A 19,712-nucleotide genomic window follows, 5' to 3' on the forward strand; every position below is an offset into this window, starting at 1 on the left:
AAGGTAAGGTGGCAAGTTAGGACAGAGCCTGGAGGCGGGTGTATGTGTGAGACTTCACTTCATTCTCATCTCGGTTCCAGGTTGTCTGCAGCAAAGCAAACTAAAAACTTTTGATTTGGTCTGTCGCAAAGATGACTGGCTACATTTAGCTGACTTTCCAGGACTATATCAGGGGCCATTCCTCCACCCAGGACAGTTCTTTAGACTCTTTCCTTTAGCCAACAGTGCATTATAGCGTCAATAATCAATCAGATACACATATATTATTCATTTAGTATTTTTGGTAAACTTTAGCTGTTGAATTTTGATTATCATTCTTTATAAAATGTGATACCAGCCAGACATAAAGAACCTGTCCAAAGGTTTAGGGTTACTGTCGGCACTCCAAAGCTCATCTGGTGAAGTAAATGTAATAGTCCATACAGTTTTACATAAGCAGTGTCCCAGTTCTCGTAATCAAGTCCAACACACTCCCACGGACTGCCACTCTGGGTCTCTGAGCATGACCCTTAACCCCCACACTGCTCCCCAAGAGGATGGGTTAAAAGCAGACAGTTCATTTCGTTGCTCTGTACTTGTGACAATGTAATGACTATAAATGGAATCTTCCAGGTATGAGAACAAATGACTAATTTCTTATTCACCAAGAAGTTGCATAAACTTTAAACAAAAGTAGATAGAAGGAAAGTGTTTCTATTAGCTTTCTAACATCTTTGATTTTTCGGCTGATATCAGACCGATTGCTCATACCAATATCAGAACAGGACAGCCCTACATGAAATATCTGGCTTCAAGCCATGAGAAGGCTCATTGAACTTTTCCACAATGCTTTTGACGGAGAAACTGTAAATATTTAGGCAAAGAAGCTCTGATCAGATGAGACCGATAGGAAATTTTCAGAGCCAGATGCTGTTTAGGATCTAAAAGTATCCCTGCACATCACACTGAACAGGCTATCCCTTTTGTGGAATATGGTAGGGGCAGCATTATGCTGTGGAGATGCTATCCTTCAGAGGGAACAAGGAATCTGGTCAGAGTTGATGGGGAATATATAAAACCATATATATTCAACTTTAAATATACAAGAAAAAAAAAACTGTCAGAGACTGCAAAAGACTTGAAACTAGGATAGAGGTTAAATTCTCAACCGGAGGATAACCCCACGCCTCTTCTATTCAGTGTCTACATTACAGGTGTGCTTTTCATTTTTTTAATATTGTGCAACTTTTTTCACTCTCTTCCGTATGGCCTCTAATGGATAATCTGACAACAGCACAAAAACACTTACAAGTTTTGTGGAGGATCTTCGTGAATTTTTGAAACGACTTTCCCTCCCCACTTAAAAATGCACAACCCTATACCTGCTCCCGAGAGGGAACGCCTCTAAAACGCGTGCGTGAGCAAGCACAAGCCCATTTCTCCTCGGGCATGCTCTGTTTAAAAGTTGCTGTTTCCAGCACTCATACAAGCTTACTTTTCAAAAGAAGATTTGCAATTTCCAACTATGTCAGACTCACCACCGGTAAGTGAAAATGGGGATGAGCATGTAGGGAATGATTGACAGTTAGGAGGACCACTTATTTTGATGATCCACCCGGAAAAAGAACATCCTCCACTCTACCTTTAGCATTCTTTCAACGTTATTGGTTTAGGTATTACCACCCCAAGATTGCAATTCTTTCGCCACCCGCCTTTTGTAAGCTTTCTACAGAGAAATACAAGAACACAACAGTTCTCATTTTTAGAATTTTGAATCTGATTTTAAATGATTCTTCAAGTTGATTAGTTTATACGTTTATGGTTGCCCTCATGATGGGATATGTTTTCTGAGCCCTCACTGCAGTCTATTTTAGAATTAAAAAGGAAAACAAACAGACAAACAAAAAAACAGCAGAAGTTTGATATATACACTGTGCTGTCATCTGAATAAATTTTATTTACATGCAAAATAAATCCCAGTTAAGCTGCTTGATTTTCCATGTTTGGGACTTTAAGCCTTAAACCTTATTGGGACCCCCTGTAGATTAAAAACCTTTGGAATTAATATCCAAATCAGACATGTAAACATGGTTCATAAATAACCATCACCAGCTTTCTTACAATCTGGCAGTGACAGATGGTGTCAATAAATGGACACAATTACAGAGTGAAGGATGAGTGACAGTGTGGGGCCCCATGTTGATGAAGAGCCCTGCCCCACCCATCAGTACAGGCATCTCCAGTTCACTGTGTCCTGTCATGGTAACTAGATAGGGATTTCCCTAGACTCACTTAGCTTTATACATGCTAAATAGGTCTTTGTTTACACATGTGCACAGAGAGCTTTTAGCAGCCAGTCTTGTTAAACTAGAGCTATGTTTTTCTGGTCTTAAAGTACCTGTATCACTCGTCTGTTTCTTTGTGAAATGTGTTTGTCTGACTCATTTATTAGGATCATAACCATGGGAATGTTTACCGTTTGCTCAGATGTCAAACATTCCTCCCTGTCATAGAAGGTGAAATAGCTCCATGCTCAGTGCTAATTAATCTGCAATTTCCAGATGATGAATGAACACATGAAAAGTGTTTTTTTTTACAACACAATAAATACTAGATTCCACAGATTTTGATGCAATTCCAAATCATGCATGTCAAGGTAAAAATAAAGTTCTGTTGTTTTTCTGTTTCTGTAGAGCTGCAGGCTTTTCTTTGGAAACCAGTTTCTAATCTTACACCAAACTTGAATTGTTTCAGTTCACTTACTCCATCTTGTGGCAAAACTGCAAAGCTCCTCTTCTGTGAATAAAATAGAAGGAACCTTAGAAATTTGGTTAACATGCATTCATTTTTAGAGTGTAGCAAGACAATATTATTTCTGTATTTTTTTTCATAAAAATATGTTATCAATTTATATAAATACATTTCAAATATATATTTCTAGTATATTTGATATTTTTTATGAAAACTATCATAAGTATGCTATTGCGTCAGAAATTCCTCATATATGAATTTAAGTTGTTAACCAAAAATCGTGAAGATTAACAGAAATAAAACCTTAAAATATAACACTCTGGGTGTATTGAAGCTACGTAACATAGAAATATCCTTATATTAGGTTGTAAATAAAGGAATATAATACTACACTTTTGGTTTTTACTCTTTTTTTTTTTTCTTAAAGCTACACCCCAAATCGTCCTCCTTTACCTTGGAATCCCTGCAAGCTCCTGCTTTCCTCTTCCTTGTAATTTTTGTATCAACATCAGCAGCATCTGCTTCCTGGCTGACCAATCAGGGTGAAGATAATAAGGAACAACAATGAGATTCAGGGAGTGTGGTTAAGTGTGTGTATTGCTGTGTGTTTGTGGGGGTGTTATGTTAGGAATCAGGCTGTTCAGGATTAATGTCTGGGCTGTTTATCCGTTGACTTTTTAGCTGCTTTCTAATGTGATGTAATCTGACAACCCACATCATCATCAAAACAACTCTGTGATTGTTTTTAGGATGTTCCTTCATTTTTTGTTCTAAGGTCTGTTCGTGTCAAGTACAAATCTTGCCCTTTAGGATATTTCTTTTATGTATATCACTTTTTTTCTGAAGTTATAAGCAATGGTGGTCATTTTAACAAAAAACTTCAGTTTTTATTTTAACTGCTTTCCATCGGTGATGAAGAGGAAGGGTAAGTGAAAACTGTCTTATAAGCTTGTTTGAGTAGTTTGATCTATTTTGTTTCTGCTTCCTGGAAATATAACGCATTCATATTTGTGCACAAGAAAGTCAGCATAAACTGAGAGACTTCCAATGTTGTTAATGGTTGATTTTGGGATTTAACATGTTTAAGTGGTAAAACCTGCTCTCTGTTTGTACCATTTGGCATTTATATGACGCTGTCTTGTAAATAACTTTGCAGTTTTATTTTCTGCATCTGTGTAGCATCTGTAAAGCTTTTCCAGACAAAGTAAAACAATTAGTGGACTCGATAAGCTATTCTAATACTGGTAAACCAGTTGGTTAAAAAAAAAAAAAAAAAGAAGCTGTCATATGTGGACACACTGTATATACTGTATATATCCATACACCTTTTTCTTTCTTTGGCACATTCTTCTCCTTTGACTATTTGAGCTGATTTAACAAATACATTTCTCAACTGTGAGATCAATAAAGTCAATCAATTAAGTTATGGGAGGTCTTTTAGCAGCATTGTGACATGCTGCCCTCTAAGTATGTCTTCAAAGTGACAGGACAATGAAAAAATATTTTGTGTAAATATATATTTTTAAATACTTTCTTTATATATATTTAATTAAGAAACCAAACAGATTTTCCTTGAAAATGTTTTTTTTTATGTTCTTTTTTTGTTTTAAAAATGTATAACTTTGTATTATAGACTCTGAGGTAAATCAATGGATGTACTCTTCATCGTTAAGATCAAAACAATGTCTGCATATGTTTCCTCATAGTAGATTTTTGATCTGATAATCCCTTCTTGAGAAATCCCAGCAGTTTAATCCTATGTGCATCATAATTGTTGATAACATCTTTCTAATAGAGCTTTTGATATCAAATTCCTATGTCTATAAAAAAATTAAATAATCCACCCTAGCAAAGGACTTAAAGCACAGAGGTCTATAAGGCTTGGTTTGTATTAACACCTTCAATAAGTCTTCTATAGGTCTTCGAGGTCTTTTGTTTTACTGAAACCAAATTTGAAGGTCGTTGGTATCATTGCTTAACATTTATAGTGTTAACATGAATATGGCATTTAATTACTCTATTTAATTTCCCCTCACTTATGTCTGCCAGCACTATATGCGCACAACAACTCTGCTTGCCAGGCCAACCCAATATGGGATGCTTTTATATTGTTAATATTGACGTTATAATATCTATATCAGTGAATTCACATTCTCCTCAGTGCTGCTTATCAAATGTGCTACCAACCCTTTAGCATTTTGGATGCTACTATCTGTGGGATCTAGTTCAAACAGATTCCAACCAAAAGCTGTAATATTGCTTCAAAAGCTAAAGTGCATCACACTTAAAATATGTTTGACAAAGATTTTTGCATCCCGAGTTTTGCCGTATTAGAGTATTTCCAAGCCCCTCAGTGGATGTTCCTTAGCTACTTTGACTGCTCCGCCCGCCTAGGTGTCAAGTAACAAAGTACAAGTACTTCATTACCTTGCTTAAGTAGAAATTTTGGCTATCCATACTTTACTTGAGTATTTTTTTAGACAACTTTATACTTAAACGTGTTACATTTTAAATAGACAGTTTTGTTTCATTTATCTATTTATTCATCTCATTCTCGTTAGGGTCTCTTGGTATTTAAGAAAAATAAAAACCATCAAAATAATGTTTTTTCCAGACAATTTATTTGTGGTGCTGCAACATCTTGTTATTCACCACATACCAAAATACATAGTTTTTCAAGAAGATGCAAAGTAACATTTGATACTGTTACTTTTATGTAGTTATAAAACTAAGAAGATTAAGGAAATCATCATCCAGAATTGTATAAAAATTTACCATTAATAGGCTGGTGCAGTACAGCATCTGTCCTTAACATTTTTCCTGCAGTATTTATATACTTTAAGTAGTTTTAGAAATGGTACTTTTACACTTTTACTTAAATGAAAAGCTTAAGTTGATACTCTAGCTTCTAAAAGAGTATTTTCAAACTGTCAGATTTCTACTTCTACTTGAGTAATAAACATGAATACTTTTGACACCTCTGCATACTAACAATTTGTGTTGCTAAATTCCTTTTCTGTTTTGTTAGTTTTTGCCACCAGAAGCTCTGAATTTATGTCAGCTGATTCAGCTTTATGTTTTCTCTCCACCAAGCTGTCCCAAAGATGGATGATGACGACAAGACTCCAGCTCCCCCACAGTTCCAGGAGAACGTTTTTATAGAGGGCAGCAGGTCCAAGTACGTGGAGGATCTCCACACTGAGGCCCTTGAAGGGCTGAAAATGATGCAGCAAGAAGGTATGCAACATATTTGTGCCGCAGATTTTACAGTAAGGGATTGTATTGCTTGTAAAAATCTGCATTGATTCTATACATATTTGATTTATTTTTGTTTCCCTCCCAGAAAATGGTAATGGAGTGGAGTATAAAGATGATGAAAGCACAGTAGTAAGTTTGGTGCACAAAAGATGGTTTTGAGTTCAAATAAATAAGAAAGTTTTAATTACCCATTAAATACATTTTATTTTTTGTAGTCCACTGTGACGGTCCAAACCGATGGGGAAAGTGCGGGATTTATGACGGACAGTACCATTGCTGATTCCTCATCTGTCATCTCGAGACAGTCATCAGTGTCTGCAAGATCATCCCGCTCTGGACTCACCAGGCAAGGTAATGTATTGTAAACAATATTTATACCACATGACTAGATATACATCTGCCCCTCTAAGCTGATACTTTCATTGAAGGATATCATGGATTAATCTGATTGGATATAAAATGTTCCCAGTGGCCAACGGATGATATTCCAAAAGTCAATCAAAGTGCAGCAAGTGTCACATGGAAGCAAAACATTAAAGATAAATAAAAAAAACAAATTTAGCCAATGCGTTTGCAATAGAAACATTTGATTCGAGGACTACACCAAAAAACGAACCTCAAATGAACCCAAAATGTACCCGGAATGCTGAAGAATCAAATGCTATCTGTATTTTATAATTTATGTTTACTGGGTCGATACTCTTTTCCTATTGACAAGCTATTTTATGAAGAACGGCTTTATAAATAGCTGCATATATCTATGTTCTTCCTTGTACTATTTAGTCATCTCGCTGAGACTAAAAATCTTTTTCTTACCTCTACTATGGTGGCAACCCAGAAGATTGTGGTCATTGTGACCTGGTAGCAATTATGCATGGATCATTCACTGATTAGGAAAACCCACTTTTTTTGAGTTTCTAACTACATAATCACTATTCAGGTCAATTCCTGTCTCCAGATATTTTTTTTAATAAAATTGTTAGGTAATGTAGTATATTATTTTGAGAACATAAAAGCATCTGTTCATGTATCAGTTCCTTATCTATCTTGTGCTTTTTAAGGATCAACATTCAGACCACTGAACTCTGGTAAAAAGTCAGAAAAGAGCAGGACAAGAAGGCGTCACAGGAGGACTGTTGCCGGGATTCCACGACATGTTCAGAAAGAGCTTGGTATTAATTAAATTTTTTAAAATAATTTATATTTTATTCTTTTGCCTTTTAGTAATTTATTATTTTTCCTTTTATCTCCATCAGGCTTAGATAGAGTAGGCTGGACGGTGGATCAGCGGCTGGATGAAGAGCAGGTGTACAATGGAGATACTGACAACAGCCCTCTGACTGAGAGCCCACAGCAAGAAGCAGAAAAAACAAAAGAATCCGGTGCCAGCTTTCAATCCTCTAAAATCATCCATCCACTTAGTAAAGAGAAAGTTGCACAGCTGAATGCCTCCCATGCTGCTCACCGAGACGACTTGGCCCTGCTGCACCGGCTGAGTCCTCACACTCTAGATGAGCGGAGGCCTCGGTCATTGGCTGTGCCCTGGATGACTACTGCATCCAGCCTCCAACAGAAGCCACCTAGCCCCGTCATGACCATGTCACCCCAGGCTGCTTACATGTCCAAAATTATTCCAAATGCTGTGCTGCCACCCTCCATTGATGTGGTGGAAATCAGCCGTAATCGCAGCCGCAGCAGTGTCCGCACAGTCAGTAAGAGCAGCCTGCTGCTGTCAAGTCCAGCTCCCTCCCGTGCTTCTTCCAGAGCCTCATCATCCAGAACCACATCCTCCAACATCACCTCTGTCTCCCGCTACATTGGTCAAAATCTGTCTGATGCCTCCTGTTGGAGCACGTCAGGATCTTCAGACACCTTGGTATCTGACTCTTCAACCATCTCTACAAGGAGCACCCCTAGACGCAACACGTCTCGTGATGTTGTTACTTCTGCGAAGGATGAAAAGGTTGATAACAATTTTGCAAATGGCATGCTCAACCCCAAGGTCATGATTAAAGGGGAGCAGAAAGATGGGCAGTTTGTGCGTAGCCTCTCTGTCATGAAGTCCAAAAGAGCTCCACCTCCGCCAAGCAGATCCTATTCCCTGCACAGTAAGATGAAACGAAGATCCCAGGATTTGGCGGAGGTTGAGGTAGAACCAACAGTCATGAGTAAAGAAGAGGAGACCAAGAACTCTGGATCATCCAGATGTTTAGATAGTCCTGGTTATCATGGGGATACAAGCTCTCTTGATGACTCCACAGGCTCTGCATCATTCACTTTTCAAAAATCTCAGCTTCAGGCCCCAAAGATAGAAGAGTCAAAAAATAAAGCAGTGACGGATCGCAAAGAAGCTTCAGGAGAAAAGCAGAAACAGCCCATTGGATTATTGTCTCCATCCAGTGGTTACTCCAGCCAAGATGGAACATCCCCGAAAGAGCCTCCCAGCACATCGCCAAAGCACAAGAAGGGGTTTCTAACAAAGCTTCAGAGGTTATTCACTGGGTCTACCGCTACTAGTTTGCCTTCATCTCTCCCCACCCACCCAGAGGTTGCTAAAAATGATAAATCTACCTGGGAACCTAAACACGACACAGTCAGCACCAGCCCATCGGTTCAGACCCTGAGAGAACTCTTTAACATCCCTCCCCCACCCAAAGTCCATGCCCCGCCACCTCCTCCCCCTGAGGTATGGGCTCACAGTAAACGTACATTTGAGTTACTCCTGGGACCCCCTGCTCCTGACAACATCTATGCCATCATAAAGAAAAATCCAAAGGACAGGAGACAGCAGAGACAGTCTCCCTGTGTGTCTAGAGAAGGATCTGTGAAAAGCTTTGCGTTAGAAAGAAAGCACAAGAATGCAGCGCTAACAGTGGAGCCTGTAAATGAATCGCTAGAGTCAAAGAAAGTTCAAGAAAATGGGATCGTAAATGTAGATGTCCGCAAAGAGAACACTGAAAGATTTTCTCAGAATCAGGATGTAAAATGCAACAGTAAGGAAGAGAAAGTGAGAGGATGTGATATTTTAAATCAGATGTTGTCGAAGGCTGTAGGTAAACATGAGGAAAGGCTAGCAGTAATAAGAGAGCAAAAAGATCAGAAAATCCCCTGTCAAGCTACTGAGATGTCAAACAGTGATTCATTAACAATTTCTTCCTCCTCATCTCCCTCAATGGTGGATGGCCCCCTCCAATCCACCAACATACAGACCATTGAAACTTCCGCATCAGTACAAGTTGTTTCACCTGAATCAGCCTGGCCTCCCCCTCCTCCACCAATGGCTCAGGTTAGCATCACTGGAACCGATGGACTAGATTTTCCACTTCCGCCTCCCCCATTCTTTGGTGAGGAGGGTCTAAATTTATCTTTTCAGGGGTCCAAGAATGTTCCAATTTCTTCCATGAATTTATTATCTGAAGCTTCGTTGACTAAACAAGAAGTGAAAGGACCTTTGAAGTTGACATCATCATGTATCCCTCCACCCCCACCTTATACAGCCCCTTCCTTACCAACCATTGAGACTAAAACAAGCTCTCTCCAAACAAAAGAGTCTTCAGTATCTACTTTACCAGTTGAAGAAGCACCTCAGACCACTGAAAAGGCAGCCCCTCTAACCAACCAGGCTGCACCTGAGCGTATTCCACCTCCACCACCCCTACCAACACAGCTCCAACCTGCAAAGCAGGAGATGGATCTTCCAAACAAGAACATCCAACCAGTACCTGATACCCAAGATTTACCAAACAGTATTTTAATCCCCCAGAGTATTCCACCCCCTCCCCCGTCAGATTCCCAGCTCAAACCGTCTGCTAATGATACAGGAAGTGATGAGGCACCAATTTTACCACCATCTGAGTTCAGAAATGTTCCTTCACAGAATGACGCAGAAGAACTTGCTTCTACTCATCCTATTAGCATTCCTTTGCCTCCACCTTTGCCAGCACAAGTTCCCGCAAGCAATAACCATCCTCTCAGCATAGAAAGCCAGCAGCAAGCAACAGCCAGAGACTCAGATATAAATAGGGAGCAAACTACTGTTATCACCCCCTCGCTCTTGAAAATGGTCAAGCTTCGTTCTGTTAACAACAGCCCCGAACCCGCTGACACTCAAGAGCAGGCCTCTTCCAAAGGTGTCCAAGAGGAACCCTCTTCCATTGTAACGTCATCGCTTCTACAGATAGTCCAGCTTCGTTCTGTAAACAACAGTCCTGAACCCCCAGAATTAGCCGGGAGTGTTAAAGAGGACCCAACACCATCTTTTCTCCAGAAGGTGAAGTTACGCTCCATCAACAACAGCCCAGAGCCAGCTGAAGCCATCAAGGATGGAAACGAGGAACTGGTGTCCAATTCTACTTCACCATCAGAACAGACAGTCAAGCTGCAGGCTATCAACAAAAGCCCTGAACCATCTGAATCTCAAGAGACTGTTTTTTCTAAAGGTGTCCATGAGGAACCCCCTTCTGTTTCAACATCATCACATCTGCAGATGGTGAAGCTTCGGTCAGTGAACAACAGCCCTGAACCCCCTGATGTTACCACAGGTGTAAAAGAGGAGGCAACACCATCTTTTCTCCAGGAGGTAAAGCTACGGTCCATCAACAACAGCCCTGAACCAGAGGAAACAGTCAAGGATGCAAACGAAGAATCAGTGTCCAACGGTACATCTAGTGTGCAGAAGGTCCAACCTGTTTCCATAAACGGCTCCGTATCACTTGAATCTCAAGAGCAACCAAAACCTGAGGCCCCGGTGAACAAACAGTTGCCAGACAAAGAGCTTCCAACCTCATCTTCCAACAGTGAGGCTCCTCAGAAGCCTGTTCGAAAATCTTTAATCGTGACTTCTACCACATCCACATCACCACCTGCCACAATCACTTCACAACAAACTCTGACTCAGTCTCAACCTGTTGTAGTTCCATCCACAACTTCACCATCCATTGTCTCTCCAATAAAAAAGTCCCCTCCTGCCACAACGTCCTCTGGCTCCATGAACCTGCAAGAGGCTATCCGCCTCAGGACAGCTGCTAGATCAAAACAGGGTCCTGCTTCTCGCCTCTCACCTTTGTCCCCCCTAGACTTTAGATCACCGACCAGCACAGCAAGCTTTATCTTCTCCAAAAGCAGCAAGATGGGAGTTGTGGAGAAAAAGGAAGAGGACAAGAAAAATGTTGATTTTTCTCTGAAAAAGGTGGAGAGTGAAGGAGACTCAAAGATGGAAAGAAAAATGCCACCACCTGTTGCTAAGAAACCAAAAACAAAGGGTAAAGAGGAAGATACCAATGATGCTGTGGAGCAAACTGCAGGTCAGGAAGCACAGCAAGATGGCCTCAAAGGTAGGACCAATATGAAATAATAGAAGAGTTTTTCAGTATTCCACACCAGTGGGAAGAACAGATTTGAACAAAATTAACATTATACTTAAATGTTTTTTAATTGAACAGTTTTTACTTTGCACAGATCTATGCTGCTTTAACTGCTAATAAGCAAATAAGCTGTTTTATGCCACAGTCACATGTAACGCGATTTCAGCAGCAAAAATGCACCTGATGTTTAATTTTTGATGCTCGTACACATTAAGGTTCAATGCGTCTCAACAGCATCTTCGTCCAGTTAAGTGTGTATAGATGTGTCCGATGCATCTAATACTCCTGTGTTCAATGGCAGAAAGCGGTTTTGCTATAATTGCTTTAAATATTATTTCGCTGTCAGACCAGTATTAAAAACCCCAGGCTGTGCACTGTCCCTGGAAAATCTCCAGCAACAGCTGCCTCTGGCCCGGTCACCTCTTGGGGATTTTCCGCTACTGTTCATGGCGGCTGGAAGGAGATTTTAGCGGTTTTCATGTACATAATCCAAACTGCACGCACCAGAATAATTAAAGCAAACATATTTTGGCGGCAGGTTTCAAAATGTTTTGTCAATTTAGGCGTTAATTACTGTTTCACAGGAGGAATCACAGCAATCTGCATTAGCAGTGCTGTCTGTCTCCCTGCCAGCTCCCAGATCAGCTTCTCTGATTGGTTGATGTGGCGCGTTAAACACCAAAAGTTACATTTTTTAAGCTCCAGCAGCTCCTGCTTGTGAAGCACGTCAGTGCGTCAGAAGCTTACGAGCCGTTGCTTCAGCTGCTCAGATGCGTCAAGATGCGCTGCTCCTGCTGCTCAAAACGCGCTGCAGGACCTTTTGATTTGCCTTGATACACGTCAACCAATTGCATTTAAACCAGCTGCTTTTGCTGCTTCAATCGTGTGCATTAGCATTATACTCATAGCCGTACACAATGCCAATCTAATCCTCTCTACTCTTCAAACTGCAGATGCCACTGATGAAATCAACGGGACAGCAGGTACTGTTCAGGGTGGGACATAATCAGCATGATTGCCAAGCCTGAAGGAGACCTTGGAAGGACTAAATACCAAATACCAGTGACTTTTTGTTAATGCCATTGTTTGTGAAATGACTGGATTTGAACTGATCAGAACCCTGTATTCAGAATCTATGCATTAGGACATAGTTTGAGTTTCATGTTAATGGTGTGGGTCTTAATTTTCATAAAAACTGATTTAGCCTTTTTGTGAAAGCAAACGTGTATCTTCTTACCAGAGGGTCTTCTGTGCTTTGCTGTTTAATATGGAGGTAATGTGCTGCCGTCTAGCATCTACAAGTAATTACATCAATACGTCCTGCTGAATCAGAGCTTCTGTCTTTGCTTGTATCAATGGGATCTTTGGGAGCTGCTTTGTGTTTGTTTATATATATAAAACATTTTATTTAACATATCTAATAATTATGGATGTGTTTCAAAGAGTTCTGTATATTTCCCAAAAGATATTTCATAGCAATTATATTTGTTTAAAAAATATATTAAGTTATTTCTGTTGTTTCATTGGGTTTCCCCAGAGAAGATTTCACTCAGTGCAAAGTTTGCCTACACTTTGTGGAAAGGAATGATCACTCATATCATAAATCCAACATTGTTAAATTATGCAAGACAAGAAAATATATGCATATAAAGCAATGCAAGTCATTTGAAGCCAATTTCCTGCTGCTTTTAGTTGCTGATGATGGGGGCAATGCCTTTCCCTCGCAGTTCCAACTTCATTTTGTTGAATCATAAAGATTCATGTTGGTTTTAGTGACTGTAACAGAGGATATAATCATTCATAAAGCAAAATTAAACACTTGTGACCAAATCATTGTTTCCTGCAATTTTTATGGCTTTGTCACATATCAGAATGCTAATGCATTTTAGCAACCAGCCTTGATCAATGTGAAAATGTATTTTTTCTCTAAGCGTAATAACTAGTTGTGCCACCCCTTGTAACTTATCAAACAGTACCAACTCATTGCTTATTTACAGTAAAAGGTCTTTTACATCATTCTGATACAATCTTAAAGAATTTTGAGCATAAAGAGCCTGTTTAAGGACCTGCCATTGCATCTCTATCAGATTCTAGTCCAGACTTACACTATGTTATACACTTTATTTTTGAGTTGGTCATTGTCCTGTTGCATAATCCTTGTACTATTAAGTTTTAGTTGAAAAACTGAAGCACACATTCATCTTCAGGATGTTTTGGTTGAGAAAAGCAGTTCTGCTGATGGAGTTCTGATTGGCCCACCCCACCTGGAAAGGTTAACTACTGTTCAGTTTTTTTAATTTTTGCATACAAAAGATTTTGCTTAACTGCCTTTTATTTTATTTTTTTATGTCGATTAGCAAACTTCACGTTAGGTTATGTTATGTTGGTTCTCATGCAAAAATATTACAACTGTTTGATCTGAAACGACCCCATAAAAAAAATCTCCAAGGTTGGAACTATGACAGCAATGTTTTCTTTCTTTAGTCTTTATTTTGAAATTAAAGTCAAAACTTTAGTTCAGATATAGCCTTAATAATTCTGGAAAATATATTGACAAACACATGATATTCCTAAACAGAAGTGTACAGTCAAAAATAATTATAGCTGATTAGCTACAACTTGATCAGAATATTTTCTTGTAGTTTAATCACCCTAGAAAAATTTCTCTAAATGATAAATTCACTCAGGAAAATTGGACTTCATTTATTATACACAAGTGAGTCTTAGATCAATCCTTAAATGGGTGGATCATTTTTAGCTCCATGTGAAATACCACGTTTCCTCCTGTTCGTTTTGTCCTTGCATCTTTGACTTCATTCTCCAGTCACCCCCCTCTCGACATCCAGGTTTCTTTATTTTTTCTTCCTTGGGGTGGTGGGGTTTTAGTCTCCCCTCTAAGCCAACTCCTGCAAATCCATCCTCCAGTTGTCCTCTTGGATGAGGCAAATCATCTTTCTTATGGTGTTCAGGAATTGTCAGCTCTTTAGGGATTTCATCCTTGCTTGCTCCACCTTTTTCTTTATTCTCTAACAAAACATCCCCATATGCTGTGACACCCTCTGTAAACTCTTTTAAATTTGATAAGCTGGACTCCATCCACTGGTCTTCCAAGACCCTGCTACTATGGGCCAACTCCAATTCTGGTTTTGTTATGGATCCATGGATGGTTTCACTTTCTTCAAGCCTTTCATTATCGTTTTCATCCTCCTCATCATCATAATCATCATCCTTTTCAAAAACCACATCCTCACAAATTTGCTGATTATCATTTAGGTCTTTGTAAAGTAGTACGCCGTCTTCCCTTGTCCTGCCGACAGCAGATTGGCTTTTTTTCTGGGACCCACTCTCCGATGTGTGTGGCTGATCCGAGACCACTAAGGGTCTACTTATGGCGAAACCTTTGAAATTAACGACAGAGTGTCATTTTAGGGTTTTAAGTTCACTTAAAATTTAGGGCATACAATACAGCAAACTAAAGGCATTTACTTTTCAATTGATCATAGAATAGATTTTGAAGGATGGTTGATTGACTGATTATCACTCAGCTTTTATGCAGGGACCTTGGACTGTTTGGGGTGATGACCCAAAGCAATATTTATTTAAGATGTAGTTAACAAACCATTTTCTTAATTTCTTTACCTACTAGTCCTGGCAAAAGTCAAATTTTAATTTTCTCCATTGTTAATGCTCAGATTTTATTTTAAACTAAACTATTAATGGTTTTGTAAACAGAGAAGGAATGTAACTAATCAGAGTTTCAGAAGTAGGTAAAATGGCTGAACTGACAGACCTTCCAACAATGCTGTCTGGGGTTCAGAGCGTCTGCATGTTGACTCACAGCATTCACATATAGAGTCCTGACCAGTAAGGGCTCTCCACCTGTAATCAATTAGAACAGTTCATCTGCAAAAAATAAATATATGAAGTCCCCCTTTTTCTTTTTTGTTAGAACTCATCTTTGCTCACCTGTGGTCTTGGTAGGTGCAGGATTTATGAGCAGGTCCTGGACCCTCTGATGTGACTGATAACTTACAATGGATGCTGACCTATGAATGAAGCAAAATTATCTCTCTTACTGATGTACTTAAAGCTGGAGCTGTGCCATCATTTATTTGCCATCTAAACCTTAGTGTCAGGGTCTGCTGTGAACTGGAAGGTCCTCAAGGAGAATCTCAGGGTCGTATCTGTCCGGGAAATGAACCGAGAGGATCCAGGTTCAAATCTGCTGTCCAGCATACAGCTGTAAGTTTAAATGAAACAAAAAAGTTAGATCAAATATTCAACCCAAAAAAACCTAACATGTCTTTCCTGAATACATACCCAAAGTTGTCTATAAAGGTATATTTAAGGGAGAATCTGGAGCCACTGGACGGTGCTGCATAGCAGCTGTTGATGTATAACTTTAATCCGGGAGGTAAGTGAGGTGCAGAGACTTGGATATTCACAATTTGTCCGAGCAGGTAGACCTGAGACTGTTCTGCTGTTTTCCATGAATCTATAAGCCATTTAAAACAGGAGAAATGTACAGAATTCATGTCAGTGTAAAAAAAACAACCAAACAATTACCAAATAGCTTGTATGAAGTTACAAATGAATAAATGTTTTTTTCTGGAGTTACTGATGCTGAATTATTTTCTAGTAAATAAGCACAAAACTGCTCAAAGCTTTAGATAGAATAAAGACAGTGATACATTATCACTTTCATGGTAAATAATTATTTTTAGTTCCACTCAATTTAAAATAAATGCTAAAGAATTTAGATAACTTTATTTGTCCTTTAGGTAAACGGAAAAATATTTAAACCATATACAAGCTGCAGAAGGGGCCTCTATTCCTGTTGTGAACTTTTGGTGAGCAAGCACTGACTTTCTAGTAGTTTGCAATGAATGAAGTGATGGAAGAACAAGGATCCTCCTTTTATTAAAAAGAAACTTTTTAACTGACAAACATTCAAATGATTTAATAGACTGGAATGCTCTTAGTGTACAGATGCATGCATACCGGTAATTTAGAATACTGTACAAAGTTAATAAGCGTCAGATCCACTGATTTTAAGAAACACAACACAACTTTAAAGTTTAAGCTCCACCAAGCAGAGAAAAAAAAATGAATCATCTACGCTCCACAGACGAGTTATTTATTGGAGATTTGTTTCTAGTCCAAATTAAACTGCATCAGGATTAAAAGATTTTTGATGAAAATTGGATTTGTTTTGGAGCTTTCCAAGGTTACAATCATAACTAGACCAAGTTGGTATACGGCCCTGAGCAGAATTTGAGGTAAAGTACCTCCTGTTGAAAACAATTGCACCGCTAAGAGCATTTAAATTCAGATTTATTGGAATATGGGAGCGGTTGTAAATTTTAATTTGGTGATCTTAAATCAAAGCGGGATAAATAGTTTTCACATAGCCAGACCTATTTGCGTACAAACGCATCAGATTGTAGCTGGTAACAATAAACTATGGTTATGGTTTGCACTTTTGAAAGGGTACAAAAAATAAATCTAATTAAACTATTTCTTTCATTCTTAAAGTCTAAACAATAAAAAAATATTTCACTTCTCAGTTGAAACCATCAGTTAAAAATGTATTATCTTTATTCTCTGAGACCCTGTGTCTCTTATATGCAAACTTTGCATTTTTGATTCTGACACAGCACCATCTAGTGGTGGCGTGACAATATTACACTCATTTGAGTGAAAAGATGGCAGGTATCATAGTAAAAAGCTTAACAACTCTCATAAGAAAATGGCATGGGTAAAAATCAAAATTATATTTCATGCTGGTAACTTCATAAGGCATGCAAATTTGAGATTTTACCACTGATGCCTCTGTAAAGATAAAGAAAACAATTGAGGAAATGTGGGCTATATTTTCTTATTGACTGTGCCATGTGGTTAGACAGACCTGAGAATATTTAGAGTATATAAATGTAAATGGTTATTGTAAGTGGTATTTCGTCACATAATAAAATTTTATAACTGCAAATATGTAAAAATAATTAACAAGTGTTGATAGTTGTTGAAAGTACAAGATTTTTCAACCAAATAACATAATATCTTACAAGCTGCATCATACATTAGCCACCATACTGGGGTATAGATTTTTATCTAAATCTAGGGTTGATTTTTTATTTTTTTTTTTCCATTACAGGGAAAACTCCATTTTCTAAAGCAGAACAACTGCTTATGGCATTTGTAGACAACTCTGAGGTTGGAGATTTATCAGGTGGGTAAGAGAATTATTCAATTGTGGATGAACATTTTACAGATATGGATCTCTTACAGAGAAGTGCTCTCTGCGCAAAGCATTCTGGGATATATCTGCCTCTTCTGAGCCCTTTGTTTTCTTTGTTTTCTTCTGATACACTTCATAGACAATTTTTCTCTTACGACCCTTGGCCATTTTCAAAGAACCGCGGTGAGAAAGGTGAGCTTCAATGATTGCCTGAAACCGTAGCTTACCACAGATATATGCCTGAAAGTGCACATGGGAAGAAAAAGATAGGTAAAGGGACAAGCATGTAGGACGGCCTTACGTTACATTTCACCAGTATGATTGACAGTTAGGAGGACCACTTATTTAGACGATCCACCCGGAAATAAAAGATTGTCCTCTAGAACTTAAAAAGGTTTGGCGAACACAAAAAAAACCCCAAAACAAAACAAAACACAAACCATCTTATGTAATGAGAAAGCCTCACACATTGAAGAGTAAATTAATAGGCCTGCAGACTTTTCAACTATTTAGATGTTCCCCTTTTAAAGAACGTTCTACTATACCCATCCTTGCATACACCAGATGGATACGTGTAATTTATTCTGAAATCTAAACGGTATTTTTAGGAGTTTGAGAATTCACAAACAGGGGTAATTTTTGTGAGTTTGAGAATTCACAAACATTGGCCACCCCTACCATATTTTTTCACCCTCTAATACAGTTTCATATATATATATATATATATACTGTAACTGGAGCGTGTAACAAAAGTAATTTCCCTCTGGGATTATAAAGTATTTCTGATTCTGATATAGACAGCACTGATGTTTAAATATATGCATCTGTTTGTAATCAAAAGGCTGTAGGAAAGTATAGTTTTTCTGTATTTAGAAAATATGGATGTTGTGCTCGTTCCTGTTGGAACAGTATAGATGGACCCTGAGGTTCTGGCGCCGATCCACTTTTGACCACCCCTCACTTTACTTTGTTTTTTGACTGGCCACCCCTATTAAAATTTTCTGGCTACGCCTCTGTTCACAAATCTCCCCACAATTCATCATGCTTGCAAGGAAACAGTATATCGAAGGAAAAGAAAGGGGTTCTGAATTATTTACCATCCATTATGTTGATTTGGAACTCCATGGATCGTCCCTTGAGTTTTTTAAGCAGAATAACGGTTTGCCATGTGGGCTGAATGGCCAGCAGGTAGACAGAATGGTCTCTGCAGGATAAGGAATATTAAAAGTCATTTCCCCTTTCATACAAACTGCACGCTATAAAATGACTAAAAGCAGGTCTAACCTCGGATAATGACATTCAATGTTGACATCCATTTGGTGCGCTCTGCTTGGGAACCGTTTTGGAGACGGTTCATAGTGGAGCACATATTTATAGACCAGATAACCGGGCGGTAGCTGTGCGTAAGACGGATAGAAATTGGTATTTCATAAATAATAGTTGTCACACAAGTATATAGTCTTACCTCCTGCACCCCATCACAGGCCGTCAGGGCATAGGTGAAGAGCAGATCACCTTGCGGCCTGAGAACCCCGTTGCTTCTGCAGTTCCTACCCAGCGTCAGCTCCTGATCATCTGCGCCTAATCCGTAGAAAGCTGGGTTTACGCGCACAACAAAACCGGATGGGGAGCAGGTGACCGAGACGGAGGACTGAATGCTGGGTTCTAAGTTTACTGGAATTACAGTGGGAGACCCCAGCATGGTGGGATGGACTGACCTCCACCTGTGCTGTGATGCAGGGTTTGTGCTTCTGGAGATTCTCTGGTTTGATCTTCTATCCTCTGCTGTAAACGCTTTAATGGCTTTTAACTCTTTTCTGTTAGTAGTAAATAACCTTTTATATGGGTGCGCTGTGGAGACAGGCGGTGAAATAGAAATAAATAAAATAATAAAAAATTGCCACTTTGTTTTCATCGCAACAGATCGTTTGTCGCGCAATGAAGCGCTTCAGTCACGGCTGCAGAGAGTTATGGGATAAATTAAACTTCCGGTTGAATTTAAGGAGGGATCTGGGCTTTAAAAAAAAACAAAAAAAAACTAACATGATGTTTTTCATTTACTGGACTTAATAGTTCTCTTTTCAGAATAGGGAAACATGACACAGGGACTTGTAATCACTGTA

General features: G+C 38.9%; 2 protein-coding genes across 2 annotated transcripts in view; one reads left to right on the forward strand and one right to left on the reverse strand.

Annotated features, from left to right (window-relative positions):
* Nucleotides 1-13,171, forward strand: part of LOC107094357 (uncharacterized protein KIAA1522 homolog) — a 38,593-nt gene extending 25,422 nt beyond the window's left edge. The window contains exons 3-8 of the mRNA XM_015389913.1: nucleotides 5,824-5,967; nucleotides 6,074-6,117; nucleotides 6,204-6,339; nucleotides 7,050-7,160; nucleotides 7,245-11,321; nucleotides 12,305-13,171. Coding sequence (XP_015245399.1) covers nucleotides 5,824-5,967; nucleotides 6,074-6,117; nucleotides 6,204-6,339; nucleotides 7,050-7,160; nucleotides 7,245-11,321; nucleotides 12,305-12,357 — 4,565 coding nt within the window. The 3' untranslated portion in view covers nucleotides 12,358-13,171. The remainder of the gene's footprint in view (nucleotides 1-5,823; nucleotides 5,968-6,073; nucleotides 6,118-6,203; nucleotides 6,340-7,049; nucleotides 7,161-7,244; nucleotides 11,322-12,304) is intronic.
* A 773-nt stretch (nucleotides 13,172-13,944) lies between these two features.
* On the reverse strand, nucleotides 13,945-19,485 carry LOC107094356 (zona pellucida sperm-binding protein 3-like). The gene is made up of 8 exons (XM_015389911.1): nucleotides 19,055-19,485; nucleotides 18,874-18,986; nucleotides 18,687-18,793; nucleotides 15,672-15,846; nucleotides 15,477-15,591; nucleotides 15,318-15,397; nucleotides 15,142-15,230; nucleotides 13,945-14,749 (listed from the first exon to the last, which is right to left on the reverse strand). The coding sequence occupies exons 1-8, from the start codon at nucleotides 19,289-19,291 to the stop codon at nucleotides 14,106-14,108; spliced, it is 1,560 nt and encodes a 519-aa protein (XP_015245397.1). The 5' UTR covers nucleotides 19,292-19,485; the 3' UTR covers nucleotides 13,945-14,105.
* Between the last annotated feature and the right edge of the window lie 227 nt (nucleotides 19,486-19,712).

The sequence above is a fragment of the Cyprinodon variegatus genome, unplaced genomic scaffold (assembly GCF_000732505.1).
Source record: "Cyprinodon variegatus isolate N-32 unplaced genomic scaffold, C_variegatus-1.0 Scaffold480, whole genome shotgun sequence".
NCBI classification, from domain to species: domain Eukaryota; kingdom Metazoa; phylum Chordata; class Actinopteri; order Cyprinodontiformes; family Cyprinodontidae; genus Cyprinodon; species Cyprinodon variegatus.